Below are 23,865 nucleotides of genomic sequence, written 5' to 3'. Positions count from 1 at the left end.
TGTCCCATAGCAGTTATATCGAAATATATCTAAAAATAAACCGATCTGAACTATATACAACACGGATGTCTACCAACCTAACATAAGTCACTGTGTCAAATTTCAGTGAAATCGGATTTTAAATGTGCCTTTTATGGGGCCAAGACTTTAAATCGAGAAATAGGTCTATATGGCAGCTATATCCAAATCTGGACCGATCAGGGACAAATTGAAGAAATATGTCAAAGGGCCTAAGACAACTCACTGTTCCAAATGTGGCTTTTATGGGACTAAGACCCTAAATCTGAGGATCGGTTTATATGGCAGCTATATACAAATCTGGACCGATCTGAGCCAAATTGACGAATGATGCCGAAGGGCCTTACACAACACACTGTCCCAAATTTCAGCAAAATCGGATAATAAATGTGGCTTTTATGGGCCCAAGACCTAAACCGGCCGATCGGTTTATATGGGGGCTATATCATGATATAGTCCGATATAGCCCATCTTCGAAATTAAGCTGTTTATGGACAAAAAGGAATCTGTGCAGAGTTTCAGTTCATTATCTCTATTTTTAAAGACTGTAGCGTGATTTTAACAGATAGACGGACATGTCTAAATTTTTACGCTGATCAAGAATATATATACTTTATAGGGTCGTTAATGGATATTTCGATGAGTTGCAAACGGAATGACAAAATGAATATTACCCCATCCTTCGGTGGTGGGTATAAAAAGTTCTTCAATATTTTTTCAAAGGATTTTTAACTGTACTTATAAGTCTGTACTATACTTATAAGATGTTTTTATCTTTTGATGTAGATATTCATCAAATAAATAAAATAAAATTGAAGATGCTCCTATTTCTAAGCCTATACGCAAAGTTAAAGTATATATTCACCAACCATGTAAAATAAAAACTCATTAATATCAAGAAAAATATCTTTAACGAAAAGAAATGTTTTCTTAAAAAGTTGGAAATGCATCATCTTTAAATAAAGTTTTTATTTTTAAGCAGTCATTTGAAGCCAAACAATGTAAAATTCAATCCAAGGATCTTGTTATCGTTACAATAATTGGATGCAAAAATCTCATAAAATATCCATTGCTTTTCTTGGCGTACTTCAAATTATGGTGCCCTCCTATTAGGTAAAGGGAGCCATAAAAAACTCAGCCGTTGACTTTAGTCTTCGGCATTGTTATACGTCCGTACCACCACAGGATGTTTATGTGAAATGTTAGACCCATTCACCGCCTCCTCATGCTACAAGACCAATTGAATCAATAATTAATATGTTCATTTGTAGGAATTATGCATCCGCAAGAAGCTGGTGCGCTTGTTTGCGGTTTAATTTACTACATAACCATTCCCTCCATGTACATGTTGCTGCTCATTTACTCGGTATTCAATATGAACGATGTATCTTGGGGAACGCGAGAGGTGGCTCCCAAAAAGGTAAGACGTGGTCGGCTATTATGAAGATATCTGCGTGCACAAGAAGAAATGGCTTAAATGCAAAAATGTTATATTCCGGACCCCATTTTTAAAGATAAGCATCTCACATTAACATGGTGTCTACCTATATGGCTAGTAAAGGCACCATATGTTGAAAAATTTTCAAATTTATAAAATGCTTCCTTAGCAAACAAGCCATTTTATATTGTGAGCGGAGATATGTACATATACACACGTGAATGCAAATTTGCTTAACCAACCACTCACAATGTGTATTTGCAGGACGACGGTGGTTCACCACAAGATGAAGAAAGCAAATGCCAGGAGTATTTGCCTGGTTGGATAAATGACCCTCTACTTGTTGATTCGCAATTGGGTGAAATATCGTTACGTGAAAAACGTTTCTGGAAGGACTTGATTAAATTGTATTTGAAACCACTGTTCCATACAAAGGAGAAGAAGGCAGAAATTGCCGACAGCCTGAGGGAACTTAGAAATATGTTTGCCTTTGCCTTTGTTATGATAAATGCAATTTTTGTTCTCGTCGTTTTTCTACTGCAGTTGAAGAAAGATTACCTACACTTGGAGTGGCCCATTGATCCGGAAGACTTTATAACCTACGACGGCGACAATGCACAAATCTACATATACCGCCACTACAAGGAGCTTGACCCCATCGGGTTTTGTTTTGTCATATTCTTTGGTCTTATTCTGATTATACAGTTCGTTGCAATGTTCTTTCATCGTTTCGCAACCATTTCACAGTTATTGGCCACAACTAAATTGGATTGGTTGAGAGCCTCAAGTACGGTAAGTAAACAACACAATTTTTTCATTTTTCACAAATAAATTGGTTTAAGAGTCCCTCACTTTAATACGGTTGTGCGTAGCAGAGCCTTGCATACTCTACACCTCGAATCACTTTCTTATTCGATTTAGTGGCGGTATGAAATTTGGCCCCACAAAATAACACCCCAAATACAAATTGAAAACATGCACCAAACAGGTATATGGAGAACAACAACACAACTTTTGAGACCTATTTATTTTCGTCTTATTAGGGCCTTTGTCATGCATCTGTTGAAGCAAATGTAGTTTTATCTTCAGTAAAGGTACGTTCAGGTTTGTCAAATATTAAACGCAGCTTCTTTTATAATTTTCGCCCAAAATATGTCAAATTCGAGCATTCTTGATTTTGTATTCACATTAGACATATTTATTTGACATACTTTGTTTGTTCAAAAATAAATCAGCGTTAACCGTTTGATCAAAAAGGCTTTATATTTGCCCTACCTTCGATTGCATAAAAAGTTTGTGTTTCCTCGTTTAATTAAAGAAAACAAATTTTAATATCAAACAAGGAAACAAAAAATTTTACACGCAATCGAATGTAGGACCAATAAAAAGCCGTTTGATCAAATGGCTAACTCTATTTGACTTGATTTTAGACAAACAAAATGTGTAAAATAAATGTGTCTAATGTGAACACAAATCAACAATAAAACAAGTAAAAAAGCGTTTGGATACCAACCACCTCGGGTATATATGTAAACCACCCCTCGTCAAAATCCGGTGAAAATACATACCTTATGCCCCATAGCAGCTATATCGAAATATGTTCCGATTTGGACCAAATACTAATAAGTACAAGTCATTGTTCAATTGTGCATAACAAAATATGGGTCTTTTTAGCAGCTACTAGCTGGACGGGGCCCGCACTCTGTGTCTTCTTTCAGTCTCTTATTTTATCTGAGCCCTATATCGGCACGGTCAGGATTAAAGTCCTGTTTGGTGCTACTGGTATGGCCTTTCTGCTATTTCTCCCCAATGTGGATATCATATTGGTGCTCTATTCCCAAAACCCTTACTTTTGTGCGTTATATTGCTGTGGTTGGTGAATATGTCCGGCATAAGGGTATTTTTGGGAGTGCGGTGGATCCCCCTTGTTTTGGTTTTGGTGGATTGGAGCAGCCTAACGCTTTCCCCCGAAAGTGGATATAAGATTCATACTCTACTCCCAAAAACCACATTTGAGCTACATATTACTATTGAGGGTATATATGTGTGGTTCAGGGGGGGGTTATAAGATGAGTCGTCCCTGAAACACATAGCCATAAAACAGATATCAGATTTGAGCCCCCTATTTGCCATAATCCACAAACATGTCCAGTTTCAGTGGTATGAAGGGTGGGACGGCCACCCACGCACTTAGGCTTGGAAAAATATCAGCATCGATCTCTACTGTTAAATTCCTTTTTTTTTGAGCCACAATTGCAATTGGTGAAGGGGCAGTTTATGGGGTGACACTACAAATTCTGTCCATGAACATTCAACTAAGGAACAGGGGCAAACTTCTCACATATCAATGAGTGCAGTCCGATTTAAGTTTTAAGCTCAATGATAAGGGGCCTCATTTTTATAGCCGAGTCCGAACGGCGTGCCGCACTGCGACACCTCTTTGGAGAGAAGTTTTACATGGCATAGTACCTCACAAATTTTGCCAGCATTAGGAGGGGAAAACTACCGCTGAAAAATTTTCTAATGGTCTCGCCAGGATTCGAATCCAGACTTTCAGCGTCATAGGCGGACATGCTAACCTCTGCGCTACGGTGGCCTACCCCCAAACACTTGGTCTTAAAATTGCAAATTGCAAATTCGTTTTCTGCTGTAAAATACCTATCATTTGAGCCCATTATTGCCATAGTAGGCAAACATTGCCGGTTGTAGGGGAGTTTAGGGAGCGGACCCTGAAATGGTATCAGTATCGTGCTAGAGCACGATTGTCTTCTGACACGTCCTTTCATTTGAGAACAAAATATTCTCGGTCTTCCTACATGACCCAAAAGACAATTTATTTGAGTCTTTTAATGCCGAAATCTAAATGTCCGGCTGAACGGCAGGACGTAACCTAGATACTTGAATTCTTATATCAACATAATAGAGTTCGAATAACATTCGAACTCTAATGTCATAGACCTTTCGTTAAATTCCCATATTATCCCGATCGCACTACACGTCTTATTGAAGGGTATTTAGTGGTTGCGCCGGTCCTAGACTGGGTCCCAAATGTGTATATCAGATTCGTAGTCAACTCTCAAAAATCTTTCATTTTATACCCATTTTATACCCATTTTGTGCCATTGTACGTTCATGTCCGTTTTGGAGTTGGAGAGGCCCCGTAGACACCTTGGACCAAATTCTTATAACAGATGTGTAGTCAACTTCCAAACACCTTTCATTTGATAACCTTATTGTCCCACCAGGTAAATATGCCCTGTTGAAGGGTTTTTGGGGGTTGGGGGTGCCTCGAAAACCACGGAATAAATTTTTATATTAGATTTTTACTATACTTTTAAATACTTTCTATTTGTTATCCATATTGTCCCAACCGGTTCAGATGTCCTGCCGGGGTGTTTTATGGGGGTGGGGAGGCCCCGTCAGACACCATGGAATACATTTTTATGTCAGATTTGTACTCTACTTTTAAATACCTTTCATTTGATACCCATATTGCCCAAAGCGGTAAAAGGGTTCTGTTGGGTGGTGTTTTTGGGGGTGGGCGCCTCAGATACCAAATTATAAAATTGTGTTTCAGATTTGTATTCTATTATACCCTCCACCATAAAATGGAGGGTATACTAATTTCGTCATTCTGTTTGTAACTATTCGAAATATTCGTCCGAGATCCCTTAAAATATATATATTCTTGATCGTCGTGACATTTTATGTCGATCTAGCCATGTCCGTCCGTCTGTCTGTCCGTCCGTCCGTCCGTCCGTCTGTCTGTCGAAAGCACGCTAACTTCCGAAGGAGTAAAGCTAGCCGCTTGAAATTTTGCACAAATACTTCTTATTAGTGTAGGTCGGTTGGTATTGTAAATGGGCCATATCGGTCCATAACCTGATATAGCTGCCATATAAACCGATCTTGGGTCTTGAATTCTTGAGCCTCTAGAAGGTGCAATTCTTATCCGACCAGAATGCAATTTTGCACGACGTGTTTTGTCATGATATCCAACAACTGTGCCAAGTATGGTTCAAATCGGTCCATAACCTGATATAGCTGCCATATAAACCGATCTTGGGTCTTGACTTCTTGAGCCTCTAGAGTGCGCCATTCTTATCCGATTGAAATGAAATTTTGCACGACGTGTTTTGTTATTATATCCAACAACTGTGCCAAGTATGGTTTAAATCGGTCCATAACCTGATATAGCTGCCATATAAATTGATCTTGGGTCTTGACTTCTTGAGCCTCTAGAGGGCGCAATTCTTATCCGAATGGAATGGAATTTCGTACGACTTGTTTTGTTATGATACCCAACAACCATGCCATGTATGGTTCAAATCGGTCCATAACCAGATACAGCTGCCATATAAACCGATCTTGGGTCTTAACTTCTTGAGCCTCTAGAGGGCACAATTCTTATCCGATTTGAATGAATTTTTGCACGAGGTATTTCGTTATGATATTCAACAACTGTGCCAAGTATGGTTGAAATCGGTCCATAACCTGATATAGCTGTCATATAAACAGATCTGGGGATTTGATTTCTTGAGCTTCTAGAGGGCGCAATTCCTATCCGATTTGGCTGAAAATTTGCATGACGTATTTTATTTTTACTTTCAACAACTGTGTCAAATAAGGTTCAAATCGGTTCATAACCTGATATAGCTGCCATATAAACCGATCTGGGATCTTGACTTCTTGATCCCTAGAGGTCGCAATTATTATCCGATATGCCTGAAATTTTGTACGACGGATCCCCTCATGACCATCAACAAACGTGTTAATTATGGTCTGAATCGGTCTATAGCCCGATACAGATCCCATATAAATCGTTCTCTCTATTTTACTTCGTGAGCCCCAATGGGCGCAATTCTTATACGAATTGGCTGACATTTTACACAGGTCTCCAACATATAATTTAATTGTGGTCCGAACCGGACCATATCTTGATATCGTTTTAATAGCAGAGCAACTCTTTTCTTATATCCTTTTTTGCCTAAGAAGAGATGCCGGGAAAAGAACTCGACAAATGCGATCCATGGTGGAGGGTATATAAGATTCGGCCCGGCCGAACTTAGCTCGCTTTTACTTGTTTTTAAATAACTTTCTATTATACCCATTTTGCCAAAGCGGTGACAGAGTCCTGTGCGGGTTTTTTATTGCGGTTGGGGATATCTAGAATAGTCTCCAGTGACCTAGTGGGAGTGGTCCTCATCGTTCCGCCTATGTCAAGACAACATGTTCTCTGAACATGTTCTCTGAACCTGTTGTATGTTCCTTATGTTGCACTTTTTTTCATAGCAGTCCACCAAACTACTGAGGCGTAAGTAAGTATTGGTCTAATCACGCTCCTGTAGAGCCAGTGGACTATCCTCGGAGTCAGATCTGATTCTATTTCCATTTTTCGTAGAAGTGCTTCCTGCGCTTTCGCCCGTGCACCGAATCGTTTTCTCGGTCTTCCTGTGGGCTTAGCAAAGTCATAGCTTACGTCTGTCGTCAAATAGTTCCAGAAAATCGAAAAAAAACTAATAAAAAATATGCTGTGTGTGAACGGGTAAAGATATCTCATTGTATATCCAAGTACATCCTTCACATATTCAAATAAGTTCTCCCGTTTACCTGAATACCTTAAATTCACTATGGTGCCTTATTCTAAAAAATAGATAATAAAACTTGTAGTTTTTGACTTTTTCTCAAAGTATCCTAACCCTTCACCACAGGTACAACCCTAATTGTGGGAAGCCATTTTATATTGTAACATTTGATACCTAAGTTTAATGGTAAATTAGATATTTCAACTACGTAAATAGCAGGAAATAGGTAATACATTTATTTTTATACCCTCCATCATAGGATTGGAGTATACTAATTTCGTCATTCTGTTTGTAACACCTCGAAATATGCGTCTGAGACCCCATAAAGTATATATATTCTTGATCGTCATGTCATTCTAAATCGATCTAGCTATGTCCGTCCGTCTGTCTGCACGCTAACTTTCGAAGGAGTAAAGCTAGGCGCTTGAAATTTTGCACAAATACTTTTTATTAGTATAGGTCGGTTGGGATTGTAAATGGGCCAAATCGGACGGTAAATGGGCCAAATCGGTCTAGCGATTTCTAATAAAGGGGATAAACCGACCTTTATTACCAGGAACCGGCAGAAGGTACTAGATATTACCTTTGTATTGGAAGGTATAAGTGGAAGAATATGCGACTGGGAAGTGTTGGATGACCACAGTTTCTCTAATCATCGTTATACTAGTTTTAGCCTTGTAGAACGTACTGCGGAAGTAGTCCCTGGGCTAAACAGAAGAAAGGCGGATGGGGATACATTTCGACACAAATTCTGCACCACTATCCCTTCCAGAATAGAAAAGGATGTGGAAACTACGAAGCATATAGACATAGTGGTCAAGCAGATCACGAAAGCCCTGAATGACTAGCTTTTGTCAGCATGCCCTAGTGCCAAGACAAGGGGAAAACAGCGACCGCCATGGTGGACCACAGAGCTGGTTGGTCTAAGGAAGGACTGCAGAAAACTCTTCAACATAAGGGCGAGCTTAGAAAGGCTCTGAACAAATCCTGGGTAGAATTCTGTAGCTCCGTGGAGGATACATCTGAGGCCTCTAGGCTAAGGGAGATTGTATCCTTGAGGCTTATTACGGTGTGGTATATCCAGAAGTCAGAGAATGTATGGACAATGTCTAGTGAGGAAACGCTAGAGCTACTCGTTGATACACATTTTCCGGGAAATTCACCAACGGACAACGTGGCGCCAGAAGAGGTTGTCACTGATATGCATTCGTCGGAGGCCATTAGGGAAATTGTGACTGAACCGAAAATCCTTTGGGCGATAGAAAGTTTCGACTCCTTTAAGTCGCCAGGCCCTGATGACGTATCACCGGTTGAATTTCCAGCTGTTTCTGATAGACTGGTTCCTTGGCTAAGGAGGTATACTCTGCTTGTATCAGAGTTTCATATATACATGTGGTATGGATTGAAACCAAGGTCATTTTCATTCCAAAAGCAGGAAATCCCTACCACACGAAGGCGATAGATTTTCGTCTTATTAGTGTGTCATCCTTTATGCTGAATACTTTTGAGAGGTTGATAGAAACATATCTTAGGGCAAAGATCCCTGGAGATCTCCTGTCACGGCAGAAGCATGCATATAGTAAAGGAAACTCCACTGAAACAGCCCTTCACGACCTAGTCGGCTACATAGAGGGTTCTCTCGCTGTCAAGGAATATACAATGGTAGCATTTCTTGACATTGAATGTGCTTTCAATTATGTAAAACCGATGTCAATCATCAAGGAGTTGGAGTTTCTAGGCATCAACTTTACCGTAAGAAAGTTTATTAATAACTTACTTACTAAAAGATGTAAAGGGTGATTTTTTTGAGGTTAGGATTTTCATGCATTAGTATTTGACAGATCACGTGGGATTTCAGACATGGTGTCAAAGAGAAAGATGCTCAGTATGCTTTGACATTTCATCATGAATAGACTTACTAACGAGCAACGCTTGCAAATCATTGAATTTTATTACCGAAATCAGTGTTCGGTTCGAAATGTGTTCATTCACCGTAACGTTGCGTCCAACAGCATCTTTGAAAAAATACGGTCCAATGATTCCACCAGCGTACAAACCACACCAAACAGTGCATTTTTCGGGATGCATGGGCAGTTCTTGAACGGCTTCTGGTTGCTCTTCACTCCAAATGCGGCAATTTTGCTTATTTACGTAGCCATTCAACCAGAAATGAGCCTCATCGCTGAACAAAATTTGTCAAAATTTGAACACATTTCGAACCGAACACTGATTTTGGTAATAAAATTCAATGATTTGCAAGCGTTGCTCGTTAGTAAGTCTATTCATGATGAAATGTCAAAGCATACTGAGCATCTTTCTCTTTGACACCATGTCTGAAATCCCACGTGATCTGTCAAATACTAATGCATGAAAATCCTAACCTCAAAAAAATCACCCTTTATTATGGCAGGCTTGGGATCAGTGGATCCACAAAGATGGGTCAGCAGAGGAACTCCTCAAGGAGGTGTACTGTCTCCTCTACTTTAGAATATAGCCATTGACAATATATTATTGTTTCTGGAAGAAAAAGGCGGGTTAGGGGAAAGTTTCCCAGCCCTCTAAGAGATATACTTCAGGAAGCTCTTCGCGCAACAGCAAAGTGGGCTACCGAAACTAGTTCTCCTTAGCAGAAGATATAAGTTGCCTACTGTGGAACCTGTCTCCTTGGGTAGAAAGAATGTACCATAAACGCAAAATACATTGGTGTTTCGCTGGAAAGGAATTGAACTTCAAATCCAACATCTTGGAAAGGGTAAGAAAGGCCACTCTTGCCCTATAAACCTGCAAGAGAGCCATTGGCAAAAGTTGGTGATTTAGACCGCGTGTCATGCATTGGGTATATCCACCTACTGCTCAATGCTTAACCGGATCCAAAGGATGACTTGTTTGTGCATCACAGCCGCACTGAGGACGACACCATCTGATGCACTGAATGTAATGTTACATCTTATGTCTCTGGACATTGTGGCTACCCAAATTGCAGCGACCACTGACATGAGGTAAAGGGAGCTTCCTCATTAGTGTTTTACTTGATGCAATATCCGATGTTTCAGGCAGTGTGGACTACACCCTAACTGAGCCGATTTTTGATAGAAATTACTGTACAACTATTCCTGATAGAACCGATTGGAACTACAATATCACAGGTAACAGAAGTTACATAGACTTCTATACGGGTGGTTCCAAACTAAACGACGAGGTAGGCTATGGGGTGTACTCTAAAGATCTAGAACTGGTCATATCGAAGAGGTTAACCCGACCACTGCAGTGTGTATCAAGCAGAGATCCTTGCAATTAAGGAAGTGGTGGAATGGCTAGGATATAATGCCATTACGACGATAGGCATATATATTTACTCAGACAGCCAGGCAGCCATTATATCCCTAGAGAACGTATTTATAAACACAAAAATCGTCCTCGACTGTCGCAGATCTCTCAACGAGATAGCTGGACAGTTCAAAATTCACCTGTTCTGGGTGCCGGGCCACTGAGATATCCCAGGGAATTCTAAAGCAGACGATCTTGCGAAACTAAGAATAACCTTACACACTCCAGGGACACTGGAATCTGTGGGTATGCCTCTAGCGACATGTAAGCTTAGTTTTCAGGACCAGTCCCGAAGGACAACGAATGATAGATGGTCACAAAGAGGGGGCTGTGAGCATTCCAAAACTATGTGGCCCCATCTAGATATAAAGAGGTCTACTGCTTTGCTTGCCTAAGTGAGTCTGATGACAGACTGCCACTTAAACCTAACCTAACCTATTATAAACAAACTAAATTTCGCATAAATCGTCCCACACATCTCCGATATCTGGCGTTTTTGAAAATAAGCTAACGGGAGGGTGTTGATGTTGATGTTAGGTCTACTTCATTCTCTTGGATTTGGTGATAGATTGGAGTAGCCGAACTCTTTGCCCCGAAAATGGATATCAGATTCATACTCCACTCCCAAAAACCACATTGGAGCTGCATATTGCTATAGTCGGTTTATATTTGTGGTTTAGGGGGAGTTTATGTAGTGAGGCTTCCATAAAACACTCGGCCATAAAACAGATACAGATTTGATCCCCTTTTGTGGACATATATCCACAAATATGTCCAGTTTGAGGGGCGCCCACCCACGAACTTAGCCCTGAAAAAATTTCAACATTGTGCTCTACTCTCAAATTTCTTTAATTTCAGCCCCAATTACCATTGGTTTAGGGAAAGTTTATGGGGTGACCCGACCCCCAAACATTTGGCCTCAAAATTTGATATCAAATTCGATTTCTACTATCAAATACCTATTATTTATCGCCATAGTAGGCAATCATGGCCGGTTTGAAGGAAGTTTAGAGGCGGACCCAAAAGTAACATCAGCATCGTGCTAGAGCACGATTTTGTTTGAAACCCATAATGTCAAGCATTTTGAAGGAGGCCATCTAGAAATTCAGGGCTACGGGTCTCCTTCAGATTCACACTAATTGATTTTTTTGTATTGGTTATTTAAACTCAGAATCATATTTCAAAGCTACCACTTAGGATAACACATTCTTAAAGATCCGCAGGTCCTCCCGTGTCCATCCCAATTTGTGAGTAAACAAGTAAAAGCGTGCTAAGTTCGGCCGGGCCGAATCTTATATACCCTCCACCATGGATCGCATTTGTCGAGTTCTTTTCCGGGCATCTCTTCTTTGGGAAAAAAGGATATAAGAAAAGATTTCCGCTGCTATTAGAGAGATATCAAGATATGGTCCGGTTTGGACCACAATTAAATTATATGTTGGAGACCTGTGTAAAATGTCAGCCAATTCGAATAAGAATTGCGCCCTTTGGGGGCTCAAGAAGTAAAATAGAGAGATAGATTTATATGGGAGCTGTATCGGGCTATAGACCGATTCAGACCATAATAAACACGTATGTTGATGGTCATGAGAGAATCCGTCATACAAAATTTCAGGCAAATCGGATAATAATTGCGACCTCTAGAGGCTCAAGAAGTCGAGACCCCAGATCGGTTTATATGGCAGCTATATCAGGTTATGGACCGATGAACTATACTTGGCACAGTTGTTGGATATCATAAGAAAACACGTCGTGCCAAAATTCATTCAAATCGGATAAGAATTGCGCACTCTAGAGGCTCAAGAAGTCAAGACCCAAGATCGGTTTATATGGCAGCTATATCAGGTTATGGACCGATTTGAACCATACTTGGCACAGTTGTTGGATATCATAACAAAACACGTAGTACCAAAATTCATTCAAATCGGATAAGAATTGCGCCCTATAGAGGCTCAAGAAGTCAAGACCCAAGATCAATTTATATGACAGCTATATCAAAACATGGACCGATATGGCCCATTTACAATACCAACCGACCTATACTAATAAGAAGTATTTGTGCAAAATTTCAAGCGGCTAGCTTTACTCCTTCGGAAGTAAGCGTGCTTTCGACAGACAGACGGACGGACGGACATGGCTAGATCGACATAAAATGTCACGACGATCAAGAATATATATACTTTATGGGGTCTCAGACGAATATTTCGAGTAGTTACAAACAGAATGACGAAATTAGTATACCCCCCATCTTATGATGGAGGGTATAAAAATATACTCTAAGACCTTTTATATCTGTCCTATTCTATCCTGATCGGCTTTCATATATTACTAGCTGACCCGGGCCCGCTTCGCTGCGCCTTCTTTTACTTTATATGGAACAAACGTTTCCTTGGAATAAATAAATTTATTTTCGACAATTAAAGAGCTTTTAGTTAAATACCATGCTACGAAAATAGTATATCGCTTGACTAACAGTTTAACAATATAAGTGCCTTTATCTGAATCCCATATGATCTTTATTGGTCTACGAATTTAAGTTTAATTGTAAGGTGTACTCCATTCTTAAACTACTTTATTTCAGCCCGATATTCACATGTTTTCTCCGATTTAGGGGTGTTTTCGGGGGTGAGGTGGTCCCCCAGACACTTGGGCCTGAAAAAATATCAGCATCGTGCTCTTCTTCCAAATACCATTTATTTAAACCCCATATTGCCATTGGTTTAGGGGAGCTTACACGATGTGGCGTCCCCCAAACGCATGGCCCAAAATAGTTTATCAAATTCGATTTTAAATCTCAAATATCTTTCATTTGACATGGTCGAAAAATGTTTAACCTTTGGGGGGTGTTTTGAGGAAGTGGTGAGGCCCTAAATACATGGTACTACATTTGGATATCAAATTCGTATTCTACTCCCAAATACCTTTATTTGAGACCCATATTGCGATGGTCACTAAAAAAATGCTGCTTGTGGGGTATTTTGGGAAAGGGGTAGACCCCCAGAAAATTGGTCCCGAAAGTGGGTATCACTTCTTGCTCTACCCCCCAATACCTTTCATTTAAGTTCCACATAGACATGGACGGTAAAAATGCCCGATTAAGGGTGTTTTGGTGACTGGGGTGGTTCCCCAAACACTAAGCCCGGAAAATATATCAACAACGTGCTCTATTCTCATATATCTATATATCATTTATTTGAACCCCATATTGCCATTGGCCTCAAAATTGGATATCAAATTCGTTTTCTAATCTCATTTGAACTCCTTACTGCAAAAGTCACCAAATATGTCCGGTTTGGGGTTTTGGCCCTAAAAACTATGAATATTTAGTTCCACTCTTTTAAAAACCCAAATTGTCTTGGTGAGCAAATAAGTTCTATTTGGGGGTTGTTATTGTGGTGGGACGTCCCCTAGACAGTTGGTCCCTAATGTTGATATCAGATACGTGGTCATCTCCCAAATACCCTTAATTTGAGCCCCATATTTCCATAGCATAGCAAAAATGACCGGCTTGGAGGGTGTGAGTTGCCCTCGAAAATATATATCGGATTCGTGTTCCACTCTAAAAACCCTCTTATTTGAGCCTCATATTGCAATAGTCAGCAAATACTTACTATTTGGGTGTTGTTGTGGGGGTGGGGTGGCCCCATAAACACTTTTCCCGAATATTGATATCAGATTCGTGCTTTACTCCCAATACCTTTGATTTAAGCCCCATATTCCCATGGTCAGTAAATAAGTCCTGTTTGGGGGGTGTCTTGGGGAAGGGGTGGTCCCCCAGAAACATAGTCCCACTTTTCGTATTCTACTCGCAAATACCTTTCATTTGAGTCCCATATTTCCATGGACGGTAAATATGTCCGATATAAGGGTGTTTTGGGGGTTGGGGTGGTCCCCCTAGCACTCGGTCCGGCAATTGGATTTCAGATACGTTTTCTTATCGTAAATACCTTTCATTTGAGTTCCATATTGTCGTGAATGGTCTAAATATATGTTTGGTAGGTTTAAGGGTGGGGCGGCCCCCTAGGTACCCCATCCGAAATTTTGATACCAAATTTTTATTTTTAGGGTACTATATAAGAGCACACAAAATTTCTCTTAAATCGCACCACCCATCTCCGAGATCAGGCGTTTTTGAAAATTAGGGTAAGGGGGGTAGTTTGCTGTGAATATAAACACAGAAATGACATATTAATACCGTCAAACTGGCTGATTTTCAGCCGTTCGCGTGAGATCACTTTCATTAATCCACCTTGATGTAAAACCGACGACAATCGTGAAGGAACAGGAAATTGTAGGCATCAAACTACCGTAAAAGTTTATTAACAACGTACTTACATATCAAAACACAGAAGGCCAAACGGCGAAAACATTGGAAATAAGTCTACAAATTCTTATCTGCTGATCCGAGTGGTAAAAAAATTTCTAGTCATTTGTAGCATTTGTTGTAGAACATAGGCCTTCAGGAAAATTTCATTGTTGGTCTTTATCTTTAGTACAGGGTGTCAAAGTTGGCCACTATCACCTTTCTCAACTTTCAATGGGCTATAACTTTTGATCGACTTAACCGATTTGCAGAATTTAGGACTCTGGAGAAAGAACTTGACGAAGATGTAAAAAACACATAATGTACCATTCTGTCGTAAACCGTAAAGAAGGAATAAATTGTTTAAATTTAAGATATAAAAAATGCTGCCTTAATTTTTTTTCAGTGTTTACTTGATTAAAACGTAAGTTTTTAAGTTTTGTACTGAAAATTTCACACAATGTGCCAGTGCATGTATACAAAAAAATAATAATAGAATCATGTCAATATCTTTAGCGATTTAAAAATGGGATCATTTTCGATATGAACAAGTTAAAGCGTGCTAAGTTCGGCCGGGCCGAATCTTATATACCCTCCACCATGGATCGCATTTGTCGAGTTATTTTCCCGGCATTTCTTCTTAGGCAAAAAAAGGATGTAAGAAAAGATTTTCTCTGCTATTAGAGCGACATCAAGATATGGTCCGGTTTGGACCACAATTAAATTATATGTTGGAGACCTGTGTAAAATGTCAGCCAATTCGAATAAGATTTGCGCCCTTTGGGGGCTCAAGAAGTAAAATAGAGAGATCGATTTATATGGGAGCTGTATCGGCCTATAGACCGATTCAGACCATAATAAACACGTTTGTTAATGGTCATGAGAGAATCCGTCGTACAAAATTTCAGGCAAATCGGATAATAATTGCGAGCTCTAGAGGCGCAAGAAGTCAAGATCCCAGATCGGTTTATATGGCAGCTATATCAGGTTATGAACCGACTTGTACTTTATTTCAAATAGTTGTTGAAAGTAACAATTTCAGCCAAATCGGATAGGAATTGCGCCCTCTAGAAGCTCAAGAAGTAAAGTCCCCAGATCTATTTATTTATATTTATTTATTTATTTATTTATATGACACCTATATCAGGTTATGAACCGATTTGAACCATATTTGGCACAGTTGTTGGATATCATAACAAAATACTACGTGCCAAAATTCATTCAAGTTGGATAAGAAATGCGCACTCTAGAAGCTCAAGAAGTCAAGACCCAAGATCGGTTTATATGACAGCTATATCAGGTTATAAACCGATTTGAACCATACTTGGCACAGCTGTTGGATATCATAACAAAACACGTCGTGCAAAATTTCATTCCAATCGGATAAGAATTGCTCGGTTTGATCGGTTTATATGGAAGCTATATCAAAACATGGACCGATATGGCCCATTTACAATACCAACCGACCTACACTAATAAGAAGTATTTGTGCAAAATTTCAAGCGGCTAGCTTTACTCCTTCGGAAGTTAGCGTTCTTTCGACAGACAGACGGACGGACAGACGGACGGACATGGCTAGATCGACATAAAATTTCACGACGATCAACAATATATATACTTTATGGGATCTCACACGAATATTTCGAGTAGTTACAATCAGAATGATGAAATTAGTATACCCCCATCTTATGGTGGAGGGTATAAAAATATTTTTATTTGTCAAATATTTGCAAAATTTTTCAAAAGAGATACTCCTATTTACTACAACCTTTGACTATCATAATAACCGTTCAGTGGAGCGGACGTGTTTTTATTTCGCTCTTGGAAGAAGAATATCCGTATCTCGGAATAGGTACCTATACCCACAAATTTTAAAGCCTTTCAGGAGAATACTCAAAATGAACTCGAAAGACCCAACAGCTGCGATGATCAGACCTTAGCATATTGAACGCCAATCCCTTAGGTGTGGGTGCTTTGACACCTGTAGTCGAGAGTAATGCTTCAAGCGCACAAGCAGTCGTGAGACTTACTAATGAGGAAGAGACTGATAGACCAGAGAGGTGTACAGTTCGTCCCCAGCCTTTAAGTAAACGTTGTGTCTCCAATTCAAATTCAGATTCAGACATCGACAGTGTCATTGAAACAGTCATCGCAGCCGAATCGAGAGATGAGGGAAGCCGGATGACGGCACAAGTGAGCGAGGGCTTCGCTAATCTCACAAGAAGACCGAGAAAGCAATCCGGAGCACGACGAAGGAGATAGGAGTATGTACCGATAGCGCAATCGGGCGACATTGCAGGATGTTAAAAGGCATAGAACTGACATTCCAGGCATTTTTAAGTGCAAGACAATCAGATCTCCCGAGGAGCATAACATTGCTAAAATGCCGAAAAGAGCTCCCCGCTTTTAAGTACTCTGGGAAGACAAAGCCAGCCCTCCTGCAATGAAGACTCCAGGCTGTGTCCTGCGGAGGGAGACAAAGTCGGAACAGGATCGAAAGAAGTACGAAAAGCCCCTGAGTCTTCATAGAGGACTACATCCGGTAGGATGGCATTGTATCCAGTAGGATTCCACCAGATCATCGGTGTCAAGTGGAAGATCTGGTTAACGAGCGGATTTTCGAATATTTGTGGAACTCTGAAGAAGGTCCACTCATACGGATTATGAGCTGCGAGTATCGTGGGGACATCTTTGCCCTGCGCTTTGCGTCAGCAGAATGTATTGATACCGGAAGTATCCACGCTTCCTGGGGCGCAAAGGTCGACCTGGTGAGAAAGTTGAACATCCCCCAGCTCACAAAGGTAACCGTCTTCATAAAGGGATGGGGCAGCAAATTCGCGACGGAACGCATGTTGGGATTCTTAGGTAAGCAAAACCAAGGTTTGGTTCCAGAGAAATGGGAGGTATTCCACAGGGAAGAAAAGGAACTCTCCTTGTGGTTGGCATTGATCAAGTCTCCTTGAAAAATTTGGCTGTCAGCAAAGCAGGATAGGCAAAAAACCTCATATTGAGACATCAGACCATCATCGATTGTCCCAGTGATGGGAAGAATACGATAAGCAAAGACCCTAATATTACAACGTTAGGCAGCGCAGGGGCGAGAGACTCATTACCCGTTCCCAATGATTGAAGTCATCCAAATAAACCTCCACCGGAGCGAGGCAGCTACATTCGCTCTGATGGAGAAAATCAGCAAGGGCAAGATTCCTACTGCTTAATTCAGTAGCCATGAACGTCTCGGAACAAAGCTTCTGGACTGAACCATATTAACTACCTTTTATTTTATGCAAACACTGGTACTCGGCAGAGGACCTGCGCTATTTGTCAAAAAAATTTAAATTATATATTTTCCCAAGAGTTGTCAACGTCGGATGCTTCACCGTCTCTTGGTGACATGCGACTCTCCGACACGACCATCCACGTCGGAGCTGCAACGGCTGGTGAGGAAAGAAAAACAGACAGGAAATTAGGTACTAATAGGGTGCGATGCGACCTTTCACCACATTTCGCGGTGCCAAGCACTGGCAGAGTTCTTGAATACTAACGATCTTATAACACTTAATATTGATAACACCGTTATCTTTGTTAATAGGATTAGGGAGAAGGTATTTGATGTGACGATATGTTCAGAAAATCTGAACGATAAGATTCAGGATTGGAGGGTCTCCATGGGACACTCCTTCTCTGAACATCGGTACATTAGGTTTCGAATAGCAGAATATAACGTGTTTAGTAAAAAAATATGCTTACCATTGTGTACATTTAGTAACATAGATGGTTTATTTTAAAATATTGAATAATTTGATCTAAATTTCTTTATAAATTTATCAATTTGAAACTATATACCTGAAACAAAGAGAAGTTTATATGAGTTTTCTAGCAGTTAAATGAAACGTTTTCTATACAAATATTAAAATTTCTTCAATAATTTCCAATGTTTTAGAAGAAAGCTCATTAGTTTTTTAATGAGTTCAATTGCTAAAATCATGAGCTCAAGAAGCTTATTTGATTGAACTCATATTCGAGCTTAAACTTCATATTAACGTAGATGCTTATGTACCCAATTTCCGGACATTGTCCTTATTTAAACATGGACGAACATGTCTAGTCCTACCCTAATGTACACGGCATCTTATATGAATGAAAAACTTAATATAACTCGATAGTATTATTGCTCCGTGGTTTATCTGTACACTTTTTCTACTTATATCTGCAGGTAACCGAAGAGGATGCTGCCCAGGAAATTCGAGGGAATGCAGTACACATAGCACGGCAACTGCAACGACCGAAACGTCTCGACGATGAGGATGACGACAATAATCCTAGCGATGGAAAGTCCTGCGAGTGGCAGGACGATATGGATAAACAAATGATGCGGCGCTCGACTATTTTCAAACTACATGAAAATCTAAATAAAAACCATTGTGACTACAGTGATTTACCGCGCAACTTTGAGCGGAGATTTCTGGGTGACGGTATGTATATGACAGAGAGGAATAGTATAGAAAGCGAGGATATTGCTTCCTCCATTTGGTTTATGGCTTTTGAATTCTATTTGAAATGATGATTCTTGGTTGGCAATGAAATTTTCTCTTTCTTTATCAGATGATATAAGTGTGAAGCACATATCAATGAGTCGCAAGTCGCTGATGATGCTCAACGAGTCACGTTTTGTTGCGAAACGTCGCCTAACTCAACAAACGCATCGCAACACAGATTTCAATAGAAATCCCTTGCATGGATACGATAATACAGCCTTTGAAAATGGAAATGAGTGAATGCATTGAAAATTCAATTTATATATGTATCTAAACGATTGGTTTTTTTAAATAAACTTTCTCAATTCAATTGCAAGCAAATTATGTATACTTATTAATTCTTTATATCAAGAAACATAAGAGGTCTGTACAAAAAAAATCGCGAATTTACTTTCCTTACTTACTTTAATTGGCTATAACAGAATATTTGTTCCACTAGCCGAACGTAGAATAACGTTCCAAGCGCCTCGATCTTCTGCGCTCATTCTAAAATCTCTGACACCAAGTTTCGAGGTGTCTCCCACTACTTGATCTTTCCATCGGGCTTTTGGTCTTCCCGGTCTGCGTGTACCACCGTGTTTGCCTTCAAAAGACTTCTTTGCTGGAGCTTCTTCATCAATTCTGACAACATGACCTAGCCAACGCAGCCGTTGTATTTTGATGCGTGTAACTATGCTATCGTCGTCATACAGCTTATACAGCTCGTTGTTCATACAACTCCTATATTCTCCATTAACGCAAACTGGTCCATATATTTTACGAAGAATATTTCTCTCAAATATTCCAAGCACTGCCTCATCTGCTCTCACAAGTACCCATGCTTCAGAACCATATAACAGCACGGGTAGTATCAGTGTCTTGTATAGTGTAATCTTCGTCTGTCGAGAGGTGGCCTTGTTTCTAAACTGCTTACTTAGTCCAAAGTAGCATCTGTTTGCCAGTATTATTCTTCGCTTAATCTCAAAACTGGTGTCATTCGTTTCGGTTTCGGCGGTGCCGAGGTAGATAAAGTTACTGACTGTCTCAAGGTTGTGGTTCCCAACTTTCTCCATTTTCTTTATCTGCTTGGTTGAAACCATCCATTTCGTCTTATCTCCATTTACTACCAGACCCATTTTCACTGACTCTCTTTCGAATCTTTCAAAGCCTTCAGTTACTACTTCCGGTGACCGACCTATGATATCGATGTCGTCGGCATAGGCGAGTAGCATGTGTTCTCTTGTGATTACTGTGCCATATCTATTCACATCTGCATCTCGTATAATCTTCTCCAGCAGGATATTAAAGAGATCACACGATAGGCTGTCTCCTTGTCTGATACCTAGTTTGGTATTAAATGATTCGGAGAGATTCTTTCCTATTCTTACTGAGGAACGCGTATCAGCAAGTGTCATCCTGCAGAGTCTTACTAATTTTGCGGGGATACCAAACTCAGACATGGCTTGAAATACCTTTGAACGTAAAGGAGTATCGAAGGCGGCTTTGTAGTCAACAAAGAGATGGTAGGTGTTGATTTGTTCTTCTTGGGTCTTTTCCAGGATTTGACGCAGTGTGAATATCTGGTCTAGGGTGGATTTATCAGGTCTAAAGCCGCATTGATAGGGCCCAATTATCTCATTGATTTTAGGTTTTAATCTTTCACACAGTACGCTCGAGAGTATCTTGTATGCGATGGGGAGAAGACTTATTCCTCTGTATTTGGCACATTCTGCCTTGTCTCCTTTCTTGTGTACGGGACATAGTATGCTGAGGTTCCAATCATCGGGTGTGCGTTCTTCTAGTCAGATTGCGCATATAAGCTGATTCATACGCCATATCAGCGTGTCGCCTCCGGTCTTAAATTTCCAGACTTTATTCTGACTCCTGTACATCTCAATTCGCTCATACTCAGGTCTTTCCATTTCCTTTTTCTCACGATCAAGAATATATATACTTTATGGGGTCTCAGACGAATATTTCGAGTAGTTACAAACAGAATGACGAAATTAGTATACCCCCCATCTTAAGATATAAAAAATGCTGCCTTAATTTTTCTAATCGCATAAATAAAATCTTTGTATAAATATTGTTCCTCAAACTGAAATTTATGTATGTATATGTTAAATGGATTGACCACTGGGTTAATACCATCTAAAAGAAATTTAAAACACCAGAATAATGTTAAATATCAATGTTAGATAGATCGCATTAATAAAAATTACAAAAAAAAAAAAAAAAAAAATTTTTTTCAGTGTTTACTTGATTAAAACGTAAGTTTTTAAGTTTTGTACTGAAAATTTCACACAATGTGCCGAGTAGTTACAAACAGAATGACGAAATTAGTATACCCCCCATCTTAAGATATAAAAAATGCTGCCTTAATTTTTTTTCAGTGTTTACTTGATTAAAACGTAAGTTTTTAAGTTTTGTACTGAAAATTTCACACAATGTGCCAGTGCATGTATACAAAAAAATAATAATAGAATCATGTCAATATCTTTAGCGATTTAAAAATGGGATCATTTTCAATATGAACAAGTTAAAGCGTGCTAAGTTCGGCCGGGCCGAATCTTATATACCCTCCACCATGGATCGCATTTGTCGAGTTATTTTCCCGGCATTTCTTCTTAGGCAAAAAAAGGATGTAAGAAAAGATTTTCTCTGCTATTAGAGCGACATCAAGATATGGTCCGGTTTGGACCACAATTAAATTATATGTTGGAGACCTGTGTAAAATGTCAGCCAATTCGAATAAGATTTGCGCCCTTTGGGGGCTCAAGAAGTAAAATAGAGAGATCGATTTATATGGGAGCTGTATCGGCCTATAGACCGATTCAGACCATAATAAACACGTTTGTTAATGGTCATGAGAGAATCCGTCGTACAAAATTTCAGGCAAATCGGATAATAATTGCGAGCTCTAGAGGCTCAAGAAGTCAAGATCCCAGATCGGTTTATATGGCAGCTATATCAGGTTATGAACCGACTTGTACTTTATTTCAAATAGTTGTTGAAAGTAACAATTTCAGCCAAATCGGATAGGAATTGCGCCCTCTAGAAGCTCAAGAAGTAAAGTCCCCAGATCTATTTATTTATATTTATTTATTTATTTATTTATATGACACCTATATCAGGTTATGAACCGATTTGAACCATATTTGGCACAGTTGTTGGATATCATAACAAAATACTACGTGCCAAAATTCATTCAAGTTGGATAAGAATTGCGCACTCTAGAAGCTCAAGAAGTCAAGACCCAAGATCGGTTTATATGGCAGCTATATCAGGTTATAAACCGATTTGAACCATACTTGGCACAGCTGTTGGATATCATAACAAAACACGTCGTGCAAAATTTCATTCCAATCGGATAAGAATTGCTCGGTTTGATCGGTTTATATGGAAGCTATATCAAAACATGGACCGATATGGCCCATTTACAATACCAACCGACCTACACTAATAAGAAGTATTTGTGCAAAATTTCAAGCGGCTAGCTTTACTCCTTCGGAAGTTAGCGTTCTTTCGACAGACAGACGGACGGACAGACGGACGGACGGACAGACGGACGGACAGACGGACGGACAGACTAGATCGACATAAAATTTCACGACGATCAACAATATATATACTTTATGGGATCTCACACGAATATTTCGAGTAGTTACAATCAGAATGATGAAATTAGTATACCCCCATCTTATGGTGGAGGGTATAAAAATATTTTTATTTGTCAAATATTTGCAAAATTTTTCAAAAGAGATACTCCTATTTACTACAACCTTTGACTATCATAATAACCGTTCAGTGGAGCGGACGTGTTTTTATTTCGCTCTTGGAAGAAGAATATCCGTATCTCGGAATAGGTACCTATACCCACAAATTTTAAAGCCTTTCAGGAGAATACTCAAAATGAACTCGAAAGACCCAACAGCTGCGATGATCAGACCTTAGCATATTGAACGCCAATCCCTTAGGTGTGGGTGCTTTGACACCTGTAGTCGAGAGTAATGCTTCAAGCGCACAAGCAGTCGTGAGACTTACTAATGAGGAAGAGACTGATAGACCAGAGAGGTGTACAGTTCGTCCCCAGCCTTTAAGTAAACGTTGTGTCTCCAATTCAAATTCAGATTCAGACATCGACAGTGTCATTGAAACAGTCATCGCAGCCGAATCGAGAGATGAGGGAAGCCGGATGACGGCACAAGTGAGCGAGGGCTTCGCTAATCTCACAAGAAGACCGAGAAAGCAATCCGGAGCACGACGAAGGAGATAGGAGTATGTACCGATAGCGCAATCGGGCGACATTGCAGGATGTTAAAAGGCATAGAACTGACATTCCAGGCATTTTTAAGTGCAAGACAATCAGATCTCCCGAGGAGCATAACATTGCTAAAATGCCGAAAAGAGCTCCCCGCTTTTAAGTACTCTGGGAAGACAAAGCCAGCCCTCCTGCAATGAAGACTCCAGGCTGTGTCCTGCGGAGGGAGACAAAGTCGGAACAGGATCGAAAGAAGTACGAAAAGCCCCTGAGTCTTCATAGAGGACTACATCCGGTAGGATGGCATTGTATCCAGTAGGATTCCACCAGATCATCGGTGTCAAGTGGAAGATCTGGTTAACGAGCGGATTTTCGAATATTTGTGGAACTCTGAAGAAGGTCCACTCATACGGATT

The 23,865-nt window shown here is 39.9% G+C and overlaps 1 protein-coding gene across 1 annotated transcript in view; it reads left to right on the top strand.

The window, feature by feature from the left end:
* Positions 1-19,475, top strand: part of LOC106094648 (chitin synthase chs-2) — a 414,794-nt gene extending 395,319 nt beyond the window's left edge. The window contains exons 12-15 of the mRNA XM_059360879.1: positions 1,290-1,438; positions 1,721-2,248; positions 18,888-19,146; positions 19,277-19,475. Coding sequence (XP_059216862.1) covers positions 1,290-1,438; positions 1,721-2,248; positions 18,888-19,146; positions 19,277-19,449 — 1,109 coding nt within the window. The 3' untranslated portion in view covers positions 19,450-19,475. The remainder of the gene's footprint in view (positions 1-1,289; positions 1,439-1,720; positions 2,249-18,887; positions 19,147-19,276) is intronic.
* The last annotated feature ends 4,390 nt before the right edge of the window (positions 19,476-23,865 follow it).

Source organism: Stomoxys calcitrans, chromosome 1 (genome assembly GCF_963082655.1).
Source record: "Stomoxys calcitrans chromosome 1, idStoCalc2.1, whole genome shotgun sequence".
In the NCBI taxonomy this organism is placed as follows: Eukaryota; Metazoa; Arthropoda; class Insecta; order Diptera; family Muscidae; genus Stomoxys; species Stomoxys calcitrans.
This window is presented reverse-complemented; position numbering and strand designations above follow the sequence as displayed.